The following is a 19,278-nucleotide window of genomic DNA, read 5'->3' on the forward strand; positions in this document are numbered from 1 at the left end:
GAAACTTCACTCCTCTTATTATTTCTCTTTTACTATAGCGATTTATTTTTAGATACGTGATCTGAGTCTTCCATAGAGTTGTAGAGCTGTTAGAGTCAGGGGCGCTGCTAAGGATTTTGGGCCCCATGAAAAGAATCTTGACTGGGCCCCCAACACAGCTGAGAGTTTTTTAATATTAATTTACATAAAATCATGCTCTTTTCTGGTATTTTGACTATCGTCTCATATATTTAAGTCAATCAGACAATTGAACTCCATCCCATGTCCACACCCGTAATTTGTCCTCTGTAATACTGCACTACTTCAGTACTGTATAATGTATATACTGTGCATAGCTGTACATGTGTCATATAGTGTATTCACATATATTTATATTTGTATGAATGTACTGTACATATTTGTACTGTACACTGGCAATGACAATAAAGTTAATCTAATCTAACCTAATATTTTTAACATGACAGTTGAAATATAACGGAAACACTGAAGTGCATTTGAGAAAATTGAGTTCCCTTATCATGCACTTTCAACATTAGAACGGCCACCAGCATTAATTTTAACCGCAACATTTAAACTTATGGTAATTATCTTTAACACTAGAATGAACACGTCATCATTTTGACCGTTTTGAAACTTGCGTAGTCAATAATTCTGTCTAAATAAATCACAAAGCCTTGCTGCTCCCTGACTTTTCCTAAAACTACACGAATTTTCATTAAAACAAGTTTAAATATTTATTGTGGATATAAAAACAGAAAAATAATCATTTCTACCTATAACTTCCACTGGCAGTCATTTTGCGCTGTTTAAAATGAGTTTTGCCGACGGTCTGGATCAGATAATAGGGACTTTAAGCAACAGCTGCGAATGGAGCGGCTACAGCGACCGGAAGTTTGCTGTCACACCGCCGTAGCCAAGAACGTAAAAATCACTAAGCAACGGTAAACAGGACAGCGTTGATTACGTTGATTACATGGAGGAAGACGAATGCTTAAATGAATTTCGTGTCAGAAAATGTGACCTACCAATTCTGGTAGAATTTAGCAGACGCTTTTATTCAAACCTAATTTTTTTATTCAAGCTATCATTTTTTTTTTTTTTTTTACCTATCATGGTAAAATAAAATATTTTTTTATTACCTATATACATTTTCTCGGGATTCCCAATGAGATCGTTTGTGATCAGACAATCATAAACTAATGCAAATTACAGTGTCATATGCCATAAAAACATAAAGTATTATGTGAAGATGGTTGGCAGAGATGAATCATGCTGTCTTTGACAATATAGGGGACAGTGTAGTAATGCAACTCCACATCATCTTCAAGAGATGCACTGAAACCTCACAAACAGCGGATAGTTCGAGTTCATGAAGTTAGACTGCTTGCAAGACAGGTGCAACAGCGTGGACCGCAGCAGGGTGCTGAAAGTGGGCGCCGCCTCGTACAAAGATGCCGACACCGGCTGCATGTGAGGCAAAGCCGTGCACCCGCTGCACCCTGCTCTGTCGAAACGTGCCAACTTATCGAAAAATGATACCGTAGAGACCTAGGGCCTCGTGTACAAAGCGTGCGTACGCACAGAAAAGTGCCGTAGGCTACGATCATTGTCACGGGCATTCCACTAACAATTTAGGCCTAACGTTACTTACAAACCCACCTTTTCTTGTGAAATATTGGGTAACATACTGTCGACCCTTTGCCTCTTTCACTTCTTTTATTATTTTTTTTTTCTCTTTCCGTTTTTGACTTCCAGATTTTTGAGGCATTTTCACATCCTATGTCAAGTTGAATCTGCCGGCGCTATTGTGTTGCCTTGGTTACTGGATACAATTTGGGCGGACCGAACCATTTTATGATAATCGAGAGGGGGAGAGGGGCCCTGGACATTTGTGTTTAATAAATTTTTTGACACCAGGAAACAGCAAATACAATAATTTAAAGTTAATAATTTTTACTATCAAATATTTTTTTTAGCACCACAATTTTATTGGGGGCTTCTCTGGGCCCCCTCTTAGTCATGGGCCCCGAGAATCGTCATCGTTTACCCCCCCTTTACAGCGCCCCAGGTTAGAGTTATTAGAGAAATAGAGTTATTTTTTACATTCTTTGGTCGAAGTTTTCAGATCGGCAATTCGGAGCCTGTTCGCGACTCGGTTGATTCAGATCGGGATTTCGGAGCCTGTTCGCGACTCGGTTGATTCAGATCGGCACTTCGGAGCCTGTTCGCGACTCGGTTGATTCAGATCGGCACTTCGGAGCCTGTTCGCGACTCGGTTGATTCTGATCGGCAATTCGAAGCCTTATGGCGACTCGGTTGATTCTGATCGGCACTTCGGAGCCTGTTCGCGACTCAGTTGATTCAGATCGGCAATTCGAAGCCTTATGGCGACTCGGTTGATTCAGATCTGCATTTCGGAGCATGTTTGAGATTTTTTTTAATTCAGATCTGGAAATCGAAGCAGGAAGTGTTTGGAAAACAGTTAATTGGTGATAAATGAATATTTGGACTTGAGGCTTTTTTTTACATGTCGATTCAGCATGTACATGGACCCACACACAAAGGTGGACACAATCATCAGTAGGGCTCTAAACTTTTCATCCAATGTTATTAAGGACGTAGTGTCACGGATCGCAAGAGGTCAAGACTCAGGTGCAGGCAGATGGGAAGACTTTATTTATATGTCACCAAAATAAACAAAAACACAACTGAAATCAGATGAGCGTTCAAAGTTATGAGACATAGATATTGAACTGTATGTGTATCGGTATACGTAATCATATAAAATATAATACTTTATTTAAATATATGTGCTCATTTTACACACACACACACACACACACACACACACACACACACACACACACACACACACACACATATATATATATATATATAATTATTATTAATAATACATTGAATTGAACGTGAAATGTTGAAGTATTACGACTGAAATCTAATTTGTTTTATTTACAGCTTCAAAAATAATTTTGTACTTAGTATATTTGTGTAAAATACTGCAATGAAACAGCTTCATAAATAAACAATACGAATAAATAAATCCTATACAATGAACGTGTTGAGCATTGTAGTGGTAAAAGTGCTATACCCTTTTAAAGTTATGATAATGTTTTTGATAAAGGTAGAAAATCTTCATAGACTGAAAGTACTTTCAATGTGAAGGATTCATACTAATATTCTTTATTTCTATTTTCAAAACAGTAATGTAACGTGAGAACAAAATAACTGATTTGAGATTATTATCGAATGTCACAGCGCTCATCGATTATAAATGACTCAGAGCCAGTCAAATCACAGAACAGAACAGAATCCCGAAGCGTCAGTTTTGTTGAAAGAGTGAGGAACTGGAAGGAGCGATAAACATTGAATATTTGACGAATATTTTAGCATAGAAAATGTTTAACGGCCGACAGTAATCCTGTAATCCTATCCTGTGATGCATGCAAACTACTCTTTTTTTCTCAAATATGGTAATTTTGCAAATCCTGACTCACTACGAAACGCACATTCGACATTAATTACACGAATAAAAGTGCATGTGCATATTTTAAAACATAATTTGCAAATAGTCGCGACAGAAACGATATCGCTATTATATCGCCCACGTGACTGTGATCGAAAGCTACTGTTTCTATGGCAACAGTGGAACGGCAAAGACTCGTAACTTTTATGACGTCACTAACAGAATCTCTTCACTTTGATGGTTTTCTGAGCAGAAACGCGAGTCTGAGTGAAAGTCTACCAAAACAGATCGTTCAAACACTGTCCATGCAGAAAGAGTCTATAGTCGGCGTGTTTATAATTACAGTTTATAGGTTCAGTCTGTACTCACAGTGTGTTTCAAATACAATTTGACAACTCTACATCTGACATTAACAGATAACGTTTGAACTGACAGTATCAGATCCAAAACACCAGATACCATGTCTTCAGAACTGAGAGAAGTGCTTGTGGAGGTTTATGTCAATGGCGTCTTCTACTGCACTGATAGTTTCTGGGCATCAGATGACAAAGATGTGGAGTCAGAGATCACCAGTGCCATCTATGACCATTTCAGTTGCTATAAACGAGAAAACATACATGTGCAGCTGGAAGAAGTCTCCTGTGAGGAGAAAGATGTGCAGCTGGAAGCTGACATCAACGATGCTATCTCAGAGTCTGTATTGCTGGTGTTTGAAGAACTGACCGATCCACTGGGGCCTTCCACAAAAGTGGAGGGAAGCATCAGTGAGACTGATCAGGAAGGCATGGATGTTGGAAATTTTGATTTTGGCGAGCAACAATAACTGTGACCGCATGTTAATTATTCATGTTTAATCAATGGTTAGAAGTGTTTCTAATAACATATTGCTCTTCTATTACAGAATTTGCCAAAGTGAGAAAGACAATGAGTGAGTTCTTCCGAACTGGGATCTCATCACAGTCTAAGACTGATCCGGCTGTTTCCGAGTCGCTGTGTGAGGAGGCAGGAAGCAGCAGTGAGATCGGTCAGGGAGACATGGATGCTTCATCTGAAGTCTCTGAGGAGGACATCCCAATAGGTAAATATCTGCAAAGACATTGAAATGCAAAATTATATTGAGTTGTAAAAAAAAAATAATAATAATAACAATAAATTGTTGGACTAAAGGTGCTGTCACAACAAAAATGGTTCATTGTAAGCACAGCTCACACAAATTACATTCCACACACAGATTGTCTACATGTGCAGTGGTTAAAAAACCCCACTGCATTTGTTTGGTACAAACGCGTGTTGAACCTGTTTCAAAACAAGCAGCTTTCTATTGGATATTTTTTTTGGCTCACCCAATTTTGCCGAGCAACAGTAAATGGGACCACACTTTATCAATGATTAATCTGTGGTTAGTGATGTTTCCAATAATTTTTTATTTTACAGACTTTGCCAAAGTGAGGAGGACCATTAGTGAGTTCTTCCGGACTGGGAACTCAGCAAAGCCCAAAACTGATCTGGCTGTTTCCGAGGTCCTGTGTAAAGGTGTAGGAAGCAGCAGTGAGATCGGTCAGGGTGGCATGGTTGCTTCTTTTGATATCTGTCACGAGGACATCGCAATAGGTAAATATCAACAGAGTACATGTACGTGCTGAACCCTTTCAAACATTTCAAACCAAGCAGCTTTCTATTAGAGATGTCTCTAATAACATATTGTTTTCTTTAATTTTTTAGAATATGCCATAGTGAGGAAGACAATTAGTGCGTTCTTCCAAAAGCGTTTTGAGATCTCAGAACAGCCAGATCCAGATGTTTCAGAGTCACTTTGTGTCCCAGATGCAAGTGTTCTTGGACCAAAATCTGAACCTTTGTCCTCAACATCTGAGCTTATGGAACCTGGACTGGATCCTGAGGAATGGTCTATCCTGAACAGTTCTGGACCGGAACCTGCATCCCCAGAATGTTTGGTGGTTGACATCAGTGATGCCACCTCAGAGCCGAGGAGCCAAATGATGGTGTCTGAAGACCTGACCGATCCAGAAGGGCCTTCAGCGGAAGTGTTAGGGAGCAGCAGTGGGAACGATCAGGGAGACACTGCTGTTTCTCCTGAAACCCCTGAGGAGGACATCCCAACAGGTGAATGTGAACAGAGCATTTGAGTTTGAGTTTAAGTCAGACAAAGGATTAATGTATAAATTGTGGTTAAGTATGTTTCTAATAACAGATTGTCTTCTTCTTTTTCAGAATATGTCAAAGTGAGGAAGATCAATAAAATGAGTATGTTCTTCAAAAAGCTTTTTGGGATCTCAGCACAGCCTCAGAAGGATCCAGCTGTTCCAGAGCCTCCGTGTATCCCAGAAGCAAGCGCTCCCGAGCAAGAACCTCTTGTGACAGAGCTTTCAGTCTTAGAGAATTATATTCCTCAAAATATTTCTCAGCTGAAAAAACGTTTGGAGGAACATACACCATCTGAGACACCTGTCACTGAGGTCTGGCCCAACATCTTCTTGGGAAATGAGTAAGTCTGGAACTCTTAAAGACTAATATAAACCATGTGATAAAGCAATAAAGTAACGGAGGAGCATGGAAGCAAACACAACTGTATTTCTACCTCTTTACTGAAAGACTAATCTAGATTGTTGTGTTCTTGAGCAGAGAGACCGCAAGAGACCGAACCAAACTCAAAGAGATGGGTATTACCCACATCTTAAACGCAGCAGCAGTGAAGAAGAAGTTGAGGGTCTTGATGGGAATGCCAAAAGCGAAAGACCTGAATGGAAAGATTAATACAGGGAAGAAATATTACAGAGGCATGAACATAAAATATCGTGGCTTGCCTACAACACACAGAGATGGCTTGAACATGGGCAGGTACTTTTTACCAGCTGCCAAATTCATCCACAAGGCCCTGAGGAACCCAGACAGTAAGATCTTTTATCAAGTGTTCTGCAGTGACCAATTTTTAGGGAAGACATTTTTTTAGACTGTTTCTGTTTTTATTTCCACAGATAAGGTGTTCATTCACTGCAGTGATGGTGTCAGCCACTCACCTACACTTTTGCTGGCATATCTGGTGATCCATCATGACATGATGGTGGAGGAAGCCATCGATCAGGTTATAAAGGTGCGACACATCAAGCCCTCCATGAGCTTCCTGACGCAGCTGATGTCCCTCAATGCTGAACTTGTGGAGCAGCGAAAACAACCAGGCAGCAAAATGCTACTAAAAACATAGCACAGACTATTTAATAATTACTAATACTTAGACTATTTGCACATGAATTTGAATACAACTTTGTGAATAATTGTTTTTGGTGTTCCTGAGTTCTACTTTGGTATGTGTTTAATTTAGAATTTCATTTAGAAGCAGTACCCAGGATGTTTGTTTATTCTTAGTATTTACAGTTAAAATACAACATGACTAGCCATTAGTACGCATTTCTGTTCAGTATAAATATATTTACAAAAAAAGAAAAAAAAAAGAAGAAGAGAATATATTGTAGATTATCACCTGAGGCTGTTTTTATGACTACTTTAATAAAAGTATGATTTATTTATTTTTTTTAAAATGGTTAAACTGGTATTTTATTTGATCAAACCTGAATATTAATAAAATAAGGCACAACAATGAATAATATTAAAATATCATGGCGATATAAACAAGTACTCTGATACAATCCAAAATCATATTAATACATATTTCCACCAATATTATTCATATAACTTGATATTGTTTGCAAGGCACGTTCTAACTCCTATGATTTTTCTGTCTCTTGAATAAAACCCCCCCCCCACGATATACATTATATGCCAAAATACTGTACTTGCAGATTTGTTGCTTTTGTAAAACCATAAACATATATGACCTTCTTCCAAAAAAGTGCAAAAACTTTCAGGCTCTTTATACTGAAAGATCGATTAGTGGTGGACAGTAACGGAGTAGCTTTACTTCGTTACTGTACTACATTTTTCAAGTATCTATACTCTACTGGAGTAGTTTTATTTTGAGTAACTTACTTTTATTTCACTACATTCCAAAGCATAAGATCGTACTTTTAACTTCACTACATTACAAATTAGAACGATCCGATTGCAGCTGTTCTGAGTCGACCACTCACTGATTCAAATGAACCGTTTAGTGCGAGTCTACTGAAGTAAGAACCGGGAGATCTTGTGAGCGCGCGTGCGTCTGATGTTGCTAAAAGTAAGTTAGTAATGTCGAAATTTAGGATTAATTATTGTAACTGAAAATCATATGTAGGTCAAAATTGTCAGTTGTTTGGGAACTAAATCCGCTGTAAAGATTGATCTGTTTAAGCCCACTGAAATGCTCGAGTGCTGACGATGCAGACACATCAATCAGCGTCTCTGTATTTTAGGTTAAAAAATAAAATAAAATAACCTTAAACTAACACAGATTAAATAAAATAACTCATGCATATCCAAATTCCCCGCTGCCGTAATATTAACAGTTTTATTAAAATGCTTCCATCACGTCTGTTTTTATATTTATCAACAGTAACGTTAAAATTTTTGGATTAACTAGACGAGTAACGTTAGACAGACATGAATGTTTATTCATAACCGTACTGAAAATAAGAAAATATTGCAGCTGATGCTAAATGTCTAGCTAAGCTTGCTGGTGCTAACTTGAGGTAATTTTTATAAATAATGTCCAAATATTTTTATTCAACCACCTATATATCTATATATCTATATATATATATATATATATAGATATATAGATATATATATATATATATATATATATATATATCTATATATATATATATAGATAGATAGATAGATAGATAGATAGATAGATAGATAGATTACATCTGGGGAGAAAAGAAAGGATGTGATGTTCAGAACATGGTAACTACAGTAATTATCAAAGAGGGGAAGAGATGCAACCCGTTTGGCCAGGGAAGTTTTTACACCCCAGACAAGATTCGAGAAGGAAAAAATCATTATGAAAATATAATTATATTTTCCTTAAAATGTTCTTCCTAACTTCAGGCCTTATTATCATTTCATATATAACTGATGTTCTGTAAAACCACAAACTTTAAAATACTTTGTTCTTACTGGTGAAGATCAGATGAAATAGATTATATTTTAAAGGATATTAAAATAGAAACCATTATTTTATATTTTTTATTTTGATAATTTAGAATTATTACTGAAATACAACCTTTTTTTTTGTTTTAAACAGTTCATTGAACAATAATAAATGAAGTACCTGAAGCTGACAATGAAGTAAATGTATAATAATTAGCAAAGATGATTAATTTAGCGCTGTAAATGCGCGTGTGAGGGGCGGAGACGCGCCGCGGAGCGTCAGACGCGCATTAGGACCAAACACAGCAGAATGGAAACTTCACTCCTCTTATTATTTCTCTTTTACTATAGCGATTTATTTTTAGATACGTGATCTGAGTCTTTCATAGAGTTGTAGAGTTATTAGAGTTATTAGAGAAATAGAGTTATTTTTTACATTCTTTGGTCGAAGTTTTCAGATCGGCAATTCGGAGCCTGTTCGCGACTCGGTTGATTCAGATCGGGACTTCGGAGCCTGTTCGCGACTCGGTTGATTCAGACCGGCACTTCGGAGCCTGTTCGCGACTCGGTTAATTCAGATCGGCACTTCGGAGCCTGTTCGCGACTCGGTTGATTCAGATCGGCACTTCGGAGCCTGTTCGCGACTCGGTTGATTCAGATCGGCACTTCGAAGCCTTATGGCGACTCGGTTGATTCAGATCGGCACTTCGGAGCCTGTTCGCGACTCGGTTGATTCAGATCGGCACTTCGAAGCCTGTTCGCGACTCGGTTGATTCAGATCGGCACTTCGGAGCCTGTTCGCGACTCGGTTGATAATAACAATAATTTTAACTTTTTATTCATCAAAGAATCCTGAAAAAAGTATCACAGATTCCAAAATAATATTTATCAGCAAAACTGTTGATAATTCTAATAATAAAAAATAAATTAAATTATACATCGAAGAATCCTGAAAAAAGTATCGCAGATTCCAAAATATTATTTGGTAGCACAACTATTAATAGTTCTAATAATAAATCATCATATTTTCATGATTTCTAAAGATCATGTCACACTGAAGACTGGAGGAATGATGCTGATATTTTATATATTTTATTTTGATCATTTAGAATTATTACTGAAATACAACCTTTTTTTGTTTCAAACAGTTTATTGAACAATAATAAATGAAGTACCTGAAGCTGACAATGAAGTAAATGTATAATGATTAGCAAAGATGATTAATTTAGTGCTGTAAACGCGCGTGTGAGGGGTGGAGACACGCAGCAGTGCGTCAGAAACTTCACTCCTCTTATTATTTCTCTTTTACTATAGCGATTTATTTTTAGATACGTGATCTGAGTCTTTCATAGAGTTGTAGAGCTATTAGAGTTATTAGAGAAATAGAGTTATTTTTTACATTCTTTGGTCGAAGTTTTCAGATCGGCAATTCGGAGCCTGTTCGCGACTCGGTTGATTCAGATCGGGATTTCGGAGCCTGTTCGCGACTCGGTTGATTCAGATCGGTACTTCGGAGCCTGTTCGCGACTCGGTTGATTCAGATCGGCAATTCGAAGCCTTATGGCGACTCGGTTGATTCAGATCGGCACTTCGGAGCCTGTTCGCGACTCGGTTGATTCAGATCGGCACTTCGGAGCCTGTTCGCGACTCGGTTGATTCAGATCGGCACTTCGGAGCCTGTTTGCGACTCGGTTGATTCAGATCGGGACTTCGGAGCCTGTTCGCGACTCGGTTGATTCAGATCGGCATTTCAGAGCATGTTTGAGATTTTTTTTAATTCAGATCTGGAAATCGAAGCAGGAAGTGTTTGTCAAACAGTTAATTGGTGATAAATGAATATTTGGACTTGAGGCTTTTTTTTACATGTCGATTCAGCATGTACATGGACCCACACACAAAGGTGGACACAATCATCAGTAGGGCTCTAAACTTTTCATCCAATGTTATTAAGGACGTAGTGTCACGGATCGCAAGAGGTGAAGACTCAGGTGCAGGCAGATGGGAAGACTTTATTTATATGTCACCAAAATAAACAAAAACACAACTGAAACCAGAGGAGCGTTCAAAGTTAGGAGACATAGATATTGAACTGTATGTGTATCGGTATACATAAATCATATAAAATATAATACTTTATTTAAATATATGTGCTCATTTTACACACACACACACACACACACACACACACACATATATATATATATATATATATATATATATATAATTATTATTATTAATACATTGAATTGAACGTGAAATGTTGAAGTATTACGACTGAAATCTAATTTTTTTTATTTACAGCTTCAAAAATAATTTTGTACTTAGTATATTTGTGTAAAATACTGCAATGAAACAGTTTCATAAATCAACAATACGAATAAATAAATCCTATACAATGAACGTGTTGAGCATTGTAGTGGTAAAAGTGCTATACCCTTTTAAAGTTAGGATAATGTTTTTGATAAAGGTAGAAAATCTTCATAGACTGAAAGTACTTTCAATGTGAAGGATTCATACTACTATTCTTTATTTCTATTTTCAAAACAGTAATGTAACGCGAGAACAAAATAACTGATTTGAGATTATTATCGAATGTCACAGCGCTCATCGATTATAAATGACTCAGAACCAATCAAATCAAAGAACAGAACAGAATCCCGAAGCGTCAGTTTTGTTGAAAGAGTGAGGAACTGGAAGGAGCGATAAACATTGAATATTTGATGAATATTTTAGCATAGAAAATGTTAAACGGCCGACAGTAATCCTGTAATCCTATCCTGTGATGCATGCAAACTACTCTTTTTTTTCTCAAATATGGTCGTTTTGCAAATCCTGACTCACTACGAAACGCACATTCGACATTAATTACACGAATAAAAGGTCATGTGCATATTTTAAAACATAATTTGCAAATAGTCGCGACAGAAACGATATCGCTATTATATCGCCCACGTGACTGTGATCGAAAGCTACTGTTTCTATGGCAACAGTGGAACGGCAAACACTCGTAACTTTTATGACGTCACTAACAGAATCTCTACACTTTGATGGTTTTCTGAGCAGAAACGCGAGTCTGAGTGAAAGTCTACCAAAACAGATCGTTCAAACACTGTCCATGCAGAAAGAGTCTATAGTCGGCGTGTTTATAATTACAGTTTATAGGTTCAGTCTGTACTCACAGTGTGTTTCAAATACAATTTGACAACTCTACATCTGACATTAACATATACCGTTTGAACGGACAGTATCAGATCCAAAACACCAGATACCATGTCTTCAGAACTGAGAGAAGTGCTTGTGGAAGTTTATGTCAATGGCGTCTTCTACTGCACTGATAGTTTCTGGGCATCAGATGACAAAGATGTGGAGTCAGAGATCACCAGTGCCATCTATGACCATTTCAGTTGCTATAAACGAGAAAACATACATGTGCAGCTGGAAGAAGTCTCCTGTGAGGAGAAAGATGTGCAGCTGGAAGCTGACATCAACGATGCCATCTCAGAGTCTGTATTGCTGGTGTTTGAAGAACTGACCGATCCACTGGGGCCTTCCACAAAAGTGGAGGGAAGCATCAGTGAGACTGATCAGGAAGGCATGGATGTTTCTCCTGAAACTTCTGAGGAGAACATCCCAACAGGTAAATGTCAACAGAGCAGTTGAAATGCAACATTGCAATGAGGTCCAAATAAGAATGTCAGACGAAATGTGCACTTGTATTTTATATAGAGCAAAATTTCCCTGGCAATAAAAAGGTCCATTGTGCACAAAAAAGATGTTATGGCTAAATATGTTATCGTTACAGCAGGGCGAAAACAACGTAAAATAGCTTATTATTAAATCAGTACTGCTCAAGAACACTTTCTGCTGCATGTCTTTGTTGTAAATGGGAAATTCCAGTGATCAACTGGAAAAATGAGCTAAACCTGCATTGGAAATTTTGATTTTGGCGAGCAACAATAACTGTGACCGCACGTTAATTATTCATGTTTAATCAATGGTTAGAAGTGTTTCTAATAGCATATTGCTCTTCTATTACAGAATTTGCCAAAGTGAGAAAGACAATGAGTGAGTTCTTCCGAACTGGGATCTCATCACAGTCTAAGACTGATCCGGCTGTTTCCGAGTCGCTGTGTGAGGAGGCAGGAAGCAGCAGTGAGATCGGTCAGGGAGACATGGATGCTTCATCTGAAGTCTGTGAGGACGACATCCCAATAGGTAAATATCTGCAAAGACATTGAAATGCAAAATTATATTGAGTTGCAAAAAAAAAAAAATAATAATAATAAATTGTTGGACTAAAGGTGCTGTCACAACAAAAATGTTTCATTGTAAGCACAGCTCACACAAATTACATTCCACACACAGATTGTCTACATGTGCAGTGGTTAAAAAACCCCACTGCATTTGTTTGGTACACACGCGTGTTGAACCTGTTTCAAAACAAGCAGCTTTCTATTGGATATTTTTTTTGGCTCACCCAATTTTGCCGAGCAACAGTAAATGGGACCACACTTTATCAATGATTAATCTGTGGTTAGTGATGTTTCCAATAATTTTTTATTTAACAGACTTTGCCAAAGTGAGGAGGACCATTAGTGAGTTCTTCCGGACTGGGAACTCAGCAAAGCCCAAAACTGATCTGGCTGTTTCCGAGGTCCTGTGTAAAGGTGTAGGAAGCAGCAGTGAGATCGGTCAGGGTGGCATGGTTGCTTCTTTTGATATCTGTCACGAGGACATCGCAATAGGTAAATATCAACAGAGTACATGTACGTGCTGAACCCTTTCAAACATTTCAAACCAAGCAGCTTTCTATTAGAGATGTCTCTAATAACATATTGTTTTCTTTAATTTTTTAGAATATGCCAAAGTGAGGAAGACAATTAGTGCGTTCTTCCAAAAGCGTTTTGAGATCTCAGAACAGCCAGATCCAGATGTTTCAGAGTCACTTTGTGTCCCAGATGCAAGTGTTCTTGGACCAAAATCTGAACCTTTGTCCTCAACATCTGAGCTTATGGAACCTGGACTGGATCCTGAGGAATGGTCTATCCTGAACAGTTCTGGACCGGAACCTGCATCCCCAGAATGTTTGGTGGTTGACATCAGTGATGCCACCTCAGAGCCGAGGAGCCAAATGATGGTGTCTGAAGACCTGACCGATCCAGAAGGGCCTTCAGCGGAAGTGTTAGGGAGCAGCAGTGGGAACGATCAGGGAGACACTGCTGTTTCTCCTGAAACCCCTGAGGAGGACATCCCAACAGGTGAATGTGAACAGAGCATTTGAGTTTGAGTTTAAGTCAGACAAAGGATTAATGTATAAATTGTGGTTAAGTATGTTTCTAATAACAGATTGTCTTCTTCTTTTTCAGAATATGTCAAAGTGAGGAAAATCAATAAAATGAGTATGTTCTTCAAAAAGCTTTTTGGGATCTCAGCACAGCCTCAGAAGGATCCAGCTGTTCCAGAGCCTCCGTGTATCCCAGAAGCAAGCGCTCCCGAGCAAGAACCTCTTGTGACAGAGCTTTCAGTCTTAGAGAATTATATTCCTCAAAATATTTCTCAGCTGAAAAAACGTTTGGAGGAACATACACCATCTGAGACACCTGTCACTGAGGTCTGGCCCAACATCTTCTTGGGAAATGAGTAAGTCTGGAACTCTTAAAGACTAATATAAACCATGTGATAAAGCAATAAAGTAACGCAGGAGCATGGAAGCAAACACAACTGTATTTCTACCTCTTTACTGAAAGACTAATCTAGATTGTTGTGTTCTTGTGCAGAGAGACCGCAAGAGACCGAACCAAACTCAAAGAGATGGGTATTACCCACATCTTAAACGCAGCAGCAGTGAAGAAGAAGTTGAGGGTCTTGATGGGAATGCCAAAAGCGAAAGACCTGAATGGAAAGATTAATACAGGGAAGAAATATTACAGAGGCATGAACATAAAATATCGTGGCTTGCCTACAACACACAGAGATGGCTTGAACATGGGCAGGTACTTTTTACCAGCTGCCAAATTCATCCACAAGGCCCTGAGGAACCCAGACAGTAAGATCTTTTATCAAGTGTTCTGCAGTGACCAATTTTTAGGGAAGACATTTTTTTAGACTGTTTCTGTTTTTATTTCCACAGATAAGGTGTTCATTCACTGCAGTGATGGTGTCAGCCACTCACCTACACTTTTGCTGGCATATCTGGTGATCCATCATGACATGATGGTGGAGGAAGCCATCGATCAGGTTATAAAGGTGCGACACATCAAGCCCTCCATGAGCTTCCTGACGCAGCTGATGTCCCTCAATGCTGAACTTGTGGAGCAGCGAAAACAACCAGGCAGCAAAGTGCTACTAAAAACATAGCACAGACTATTTAATAATTACTAATACTTAGACTATTTGCACATGAATTTGAATACAATTTTGTGAATAATTGTTTTTGGTGTTCCTGAGTTCTACTTTGGTATGTGTTTAATTTAGAATTTCATTTAGAAGCAGTACCCAGGATGTTTGTTTATTCTTAGTATTTACAGTTAAAATACAACATGACTAGCCATTAGTACGCATTTCTGTTCAGTATAAATATATTTACAAAAAAAGAAAAAAAAAAGAAGAAGAGAATATATTGTAGATTATCACCTGAGGCTGTTTTTATGACTACTTTAATAAAAGTATGATTTATTTTTTAAAAAAAATGGTTAAACTGGTATTTTATTTGATCAAACCTGAATATTAATAAAATAAGGCACAACAATGAATAATATTAAAATATCATGGCTATATAAACAAGTACTCTGATACAATCCAAAATCATATTAATACATATTTCCACCAATATTATTCATATAACTTGATATTGTTTGCAAGGCACGTTCTAACTCCTATGATTTTTCTGTCTCTTGAATAAAAAAAACCCCCACGATATACATTATATGCCAAAATACTGTACTTGCAGATTTGTTGCTTTTGTAAAACCATAAACATATATGACCTTCTTCCAAAAAAGTGCAAAAACTTTCAGGCTCTTTATACTGAAAGATCGATTAGTGGTGGACAGTAACGGAGTAGCTTTACTTCGTTACTGTACTACATTTTTCAAGTATCTATACTCTACTGGAGTAGTTTTATTTTGAGTAACTTACTTTTACTTCACTAAATTCCAAAGCATAAGATCGTACTTTTAACTTCACTACATTACAAATTAGAATGATCCGATTGCAGCTGTTCTGAGTCGACCACTCACTGATTCAAATGAACCGTTTAGTGAGAGTCTACTGAAGTAAGAACCGGGAGATCTTGTGAGCGCGCGTGCGTCTGATGTTGCTAAAAGTAAGTTAGTAATGTCGAAATTTAGGATTAATTATTGTAACTGAAAATCATATTTAGGTCAAAATTGTCAGTTGTTTGGGAACTAAATCCGCTGTAAAGATTGATCTGTTTAAGCCCACTGAAATGCTCGAGTGCTGACGATGCAGACACATCAGTCAGCGTCTCTGTATTTTAGGTTAAAAAATAAAATAAAATAACCTTAAACTAACACAGATTAAATAAAATAACTCATGCATGTCCAAATTCCCCGCTGCCGTAATATTAACAGTTTTATTAAAATGCTTCCATCACGTCTGTTTTTATATTTATCAACAGTAACGTTAAAATTTTTGGATTAACTAGACGAGTAACGTTAGACAGACATGAATGTTTATTCATAACCGTACTGAAAATAAGAAAATATTGTAGCTGATGCTAAATGTCTAGCTAAGCTTGCTGGTGCTAACTTGAGGTAATTTTTATAAATAATGTCCAAATATTTTTATTCAACCACCTATATATCTATATATATATATATATATATCTATATATATATATATATATATATATATATATATATATATATATATATATATAGATAGATAGATAGATAGATAGATAGATAGATAGATAGATAGATAGATTACATCTGGGGAGAAAAGAAAGGATGTGATGTTCAGAACATGGTAACTACAGTAATTATCAAAGAGGGGAAGAGATGCAACCCGTTTGGCCAGGGGTGTTTTTACACCCCAGACAAGATTCGAGAAGGAAAAAATCATTATGAAAATATAATTATATTTTCCTTAAAATGTTCTTCCTAACTTCAGGCCTTATTATCATTTCATACATAACTGATGTTCTGTAAAACCACAAACTTTAAAATACTTTGTTCTTACTGGTGAAGATCAGATGAAATAGATTATATTTTAAAGGATATTAAAATAGAAACCATTATTTTATATTTTTTATTTTGATAATTTAGAATTATTACTGAAATACAACCTTTTTTTTGTTTTAAACAGTTCATTGAACAATAATAAATGAAGTACCTGAAGCTGACAATGAAGTAAATGTATAATAATTAGCAAAGATGATTAATTTAGCGCTGTAAACGCGCGTGTGAGGGGCGGAGACGCGCCGCGGAGCGTCAGACGCGCATTAGGACCAAACACAGCAGAATGGAAACTTCACTCCTCTTATTATTTCTCTTTTACTATAGCGATTTATTTTTAGATACGTGATCTGAGTCTTTCATAGAGTTGTAGAGTTCTTAGAGTTATTAGTGAAATAGAGTTATTTTTTACATTCTTTGGTCGAAGTTTTCAGATCGGCAATTCGGAGCCCTTTTCGCGACTAGGTTGATTCAGATCGGGACTTCGGAGCCTGTTCGCGACTTGGTTGATTCAGATCGGGACTTCGGAGCCTGTTCGCGACTCGGTTGATTCAGACCGGCACTTCGGAGCCTGTTCGCGACTCGGTTAATTCAGATCGGCACTTCGGAGCCTGTTCGCGACTCGGTTGATTCAGATCGGCACTTCGGAGCCTGTTCGCGACTCGGTTGATTCAGATCGGCACTTCGAAGCCTTATGGCGACTCGGTTGATTCAGATTGGCACTTCGGAGCCTGTTCGCGACTCGGTTGATTCAAATCGGCACTTCGGATCCTGTTCGCGACTCGGTTGATAATAACAATAATTTTAACTTTTTATTCATCAAAGAATCCTGAAAAAAGTATCACAGATTCCAAAATAATATTTATCAGCAAAACTGTTGATAATTCTAATAATAAAAGTTAAATTAAATTATACATCGAAGAATCCTGAAAAAAGTATTGCAGATTCCAAAATATTATTTGGTAGCACAACTATTAATAGTTCTAATAATAAATCATCATATTTTCATGATTTCTAAAGATCATGTCACACTGAAGACTGGAGGAATGATGCTGATATTTTATATATTTTATTTTGATAATTTAGAATTATTACAGAAATACAACCTTTTTTTGTTTCAAACAGTTTATTGAACAATAATAAATGAAGTAGCTGAAGCTGACAATGAAGTAAATGTATAATAATTAGCAAAGATGATTAATTTAGTGCTGTAAACGCGCGTGTGAGGGGTGGAGACACGCAGCAGTGCGTCAGAAACTTCACTCCTCTTATTATTTCTCTTTTACTATAGCGATTTATTTTTAGATACGTGATCTGAGTCTTTCATAGAGTTGTAGAGCTGTTAGAGTTATTAGAGAAATAGAGTTATTTTTTACATTCTTTGGTCGAAGTTTTCAGATCGGCAATTCGGAGCCTGTTCGCGACTCGGTTGATTCAGATCGGCACTTCGGAGCCTGTTCGCGACTCGGTTGATTCAGATCGGCACTTCGGAGCCTGTTCGCGACTCGGTTGATTCAGATCGGCAATTCGAAGCCTTATGGCGACTCGGTTGATTCTGATCGGCACTTCGGAGCCTGTTCGCGACTCGGTTGATTCAGATCGGCACTTCGGAGCCTGTTCGCGAGATTCTGATCGGCACTTCGGAGCCTGTTCGCGACTCGGTTGATTCAGATCGGCACTTCGGAGCCTGTTCGCGACTCGGTTGATTCAGATCGGCACTTCGGAGCCTGTTCGCGACTCGGTTGATTCAGATCGGTATTTCGGAGCATGTTTGAGATTTTTTTTAATTCAGATCTGGAAATCGAAGCAGGAAGTGTTTGGCAAACAGTTAATTGGTGATAAATGAATATTTGGACTTGAGGCTTTTTTTTTACATGTCGATTCAGCATGTACATGGACCCACACACAAAGGTGGACACATAGGGCTCTAAACTTTTCATCCAATGTTATTAAGGACGTAGTGTCACGGATCGCAAGAGGTCAAGACTCAGGTGCAGGCAGATGGGAAGACTTTATTAAATATGTCACCAAAATAAACAAAAACACAACTGAAATCAGATGAGCGTTCAAAGTTACGAGACATAGATATTGAACTGTATGTGTATCGGTATACATAAATCATATAAAATATAATACTTTATTTAAATATATGTGCTCATTTTACACACACACACACGCACACACACACACACACACATATATATATATATAATTATTATTAATAATACATTGAATTGAACGTGAAATGTTGAAGTATTACGACTGAAATCGAATTTGTTTTATTTACAGCTTCAAAAATAATTTTGTACTTAGTATATTTGTGTAAAATACTGCAATGAAACAGCGTCATAAATAAACAATACGAATAAATAAATCCTATACAATGAACGTGTTGAGCATTGTAGTGGTAAAAGTGCTATTACCCTTTTAAAGTTATGATAATGTTTTTGATAAAGGTAGAAAATCTTCATAGACTGAAAGTACTTTCAATGTGAAGGATTCATACTAATATTCTTTATTTCTATTTTCAAAACAGTAATGTAACGTG

At 37.4% G+C, this 19,278-nt stretch overlaps 1 protein-coding gene across 1 annotated transcript; it reads left to right on the plus strand.

Annotated features, from left to right (window-relative positions):
• The first annotated feature begins 3,944 nt into the window (after positions 1 to 3,944).
• On the plus strand, positions 3,945 to 14,960 carry LOC128011682 (uncharacterized). Its single transcript, XM_052594359.1, has 14 exons — positions 3,945 to 4,266; positions 4,386 to 4,562; positions 4,919 to 5,095; positions 5,207 to 5,608; positions 5,717 to 5,990; positions 6,128 to 6,396; positions 6,481 to 6,681; positions 11,814 to 12,170; positions 12,572 to 12,748; positions 13,102 to 13,278; positions 13,390 to 13,791; positions 13,900 to 14,173; positions 14,311 to 14,579; positions 14,664 to 14,960. The coding sequence occupies exons 1-14, from the start codon at positions 3,945 to 3,947 to the stop codon at positions 14,888 to 14,890; spliced, it is 3,705 nt and encodes a 1,234-aa protein (XP_052450319.1). The 3' UTR covers positions 14,891 to 14,960.
• The last annotated feature ends 4,318 nt before the right edge of the window (positions 14,961 to 19,278 follow it).

Source organism: Carassius gibelio, chromosome B23, assembly GCF_023724105.1.
Source record: "Carassius gibelio isolate Cgi1373 ecotype wild population from Czech Republic chromosome B23, carGib1.2-hapl.c, whole genome shotgun sequence".
Taxonomy (NCBI): Eukaryota; Metazoa; Chordata; class Actinopteri; order Cypriniformes; family Cyprinidae; genus Carassius; species Carassius gibelio.

Excerpts from the sequence above, each read along its gene's own strand:
- LOC128011682 (XM_052594359.1), top strand. The coding sequence starts at position 3,945 with ATGTCTTCAGAACTGAGAGAAGTGCTTGTGGAGGTTTATGTCAATGGC. Across the intron at positions 4,563-4,918 it reads TGAGGAGGACATCCCAATAG|ACTTTGCCAAAGTGAGGAGG; the intron begins GTAAATATCTGC and ends TTTATTTTACAG. Across the intron at positions 13,792-13,899 it reads TGAGGAGGACATCCCAACAG|AATATGTCAAAGTGAGGAAA; the intron begins GTGAATGTGAAC and ends CTTCTTTTTCAG.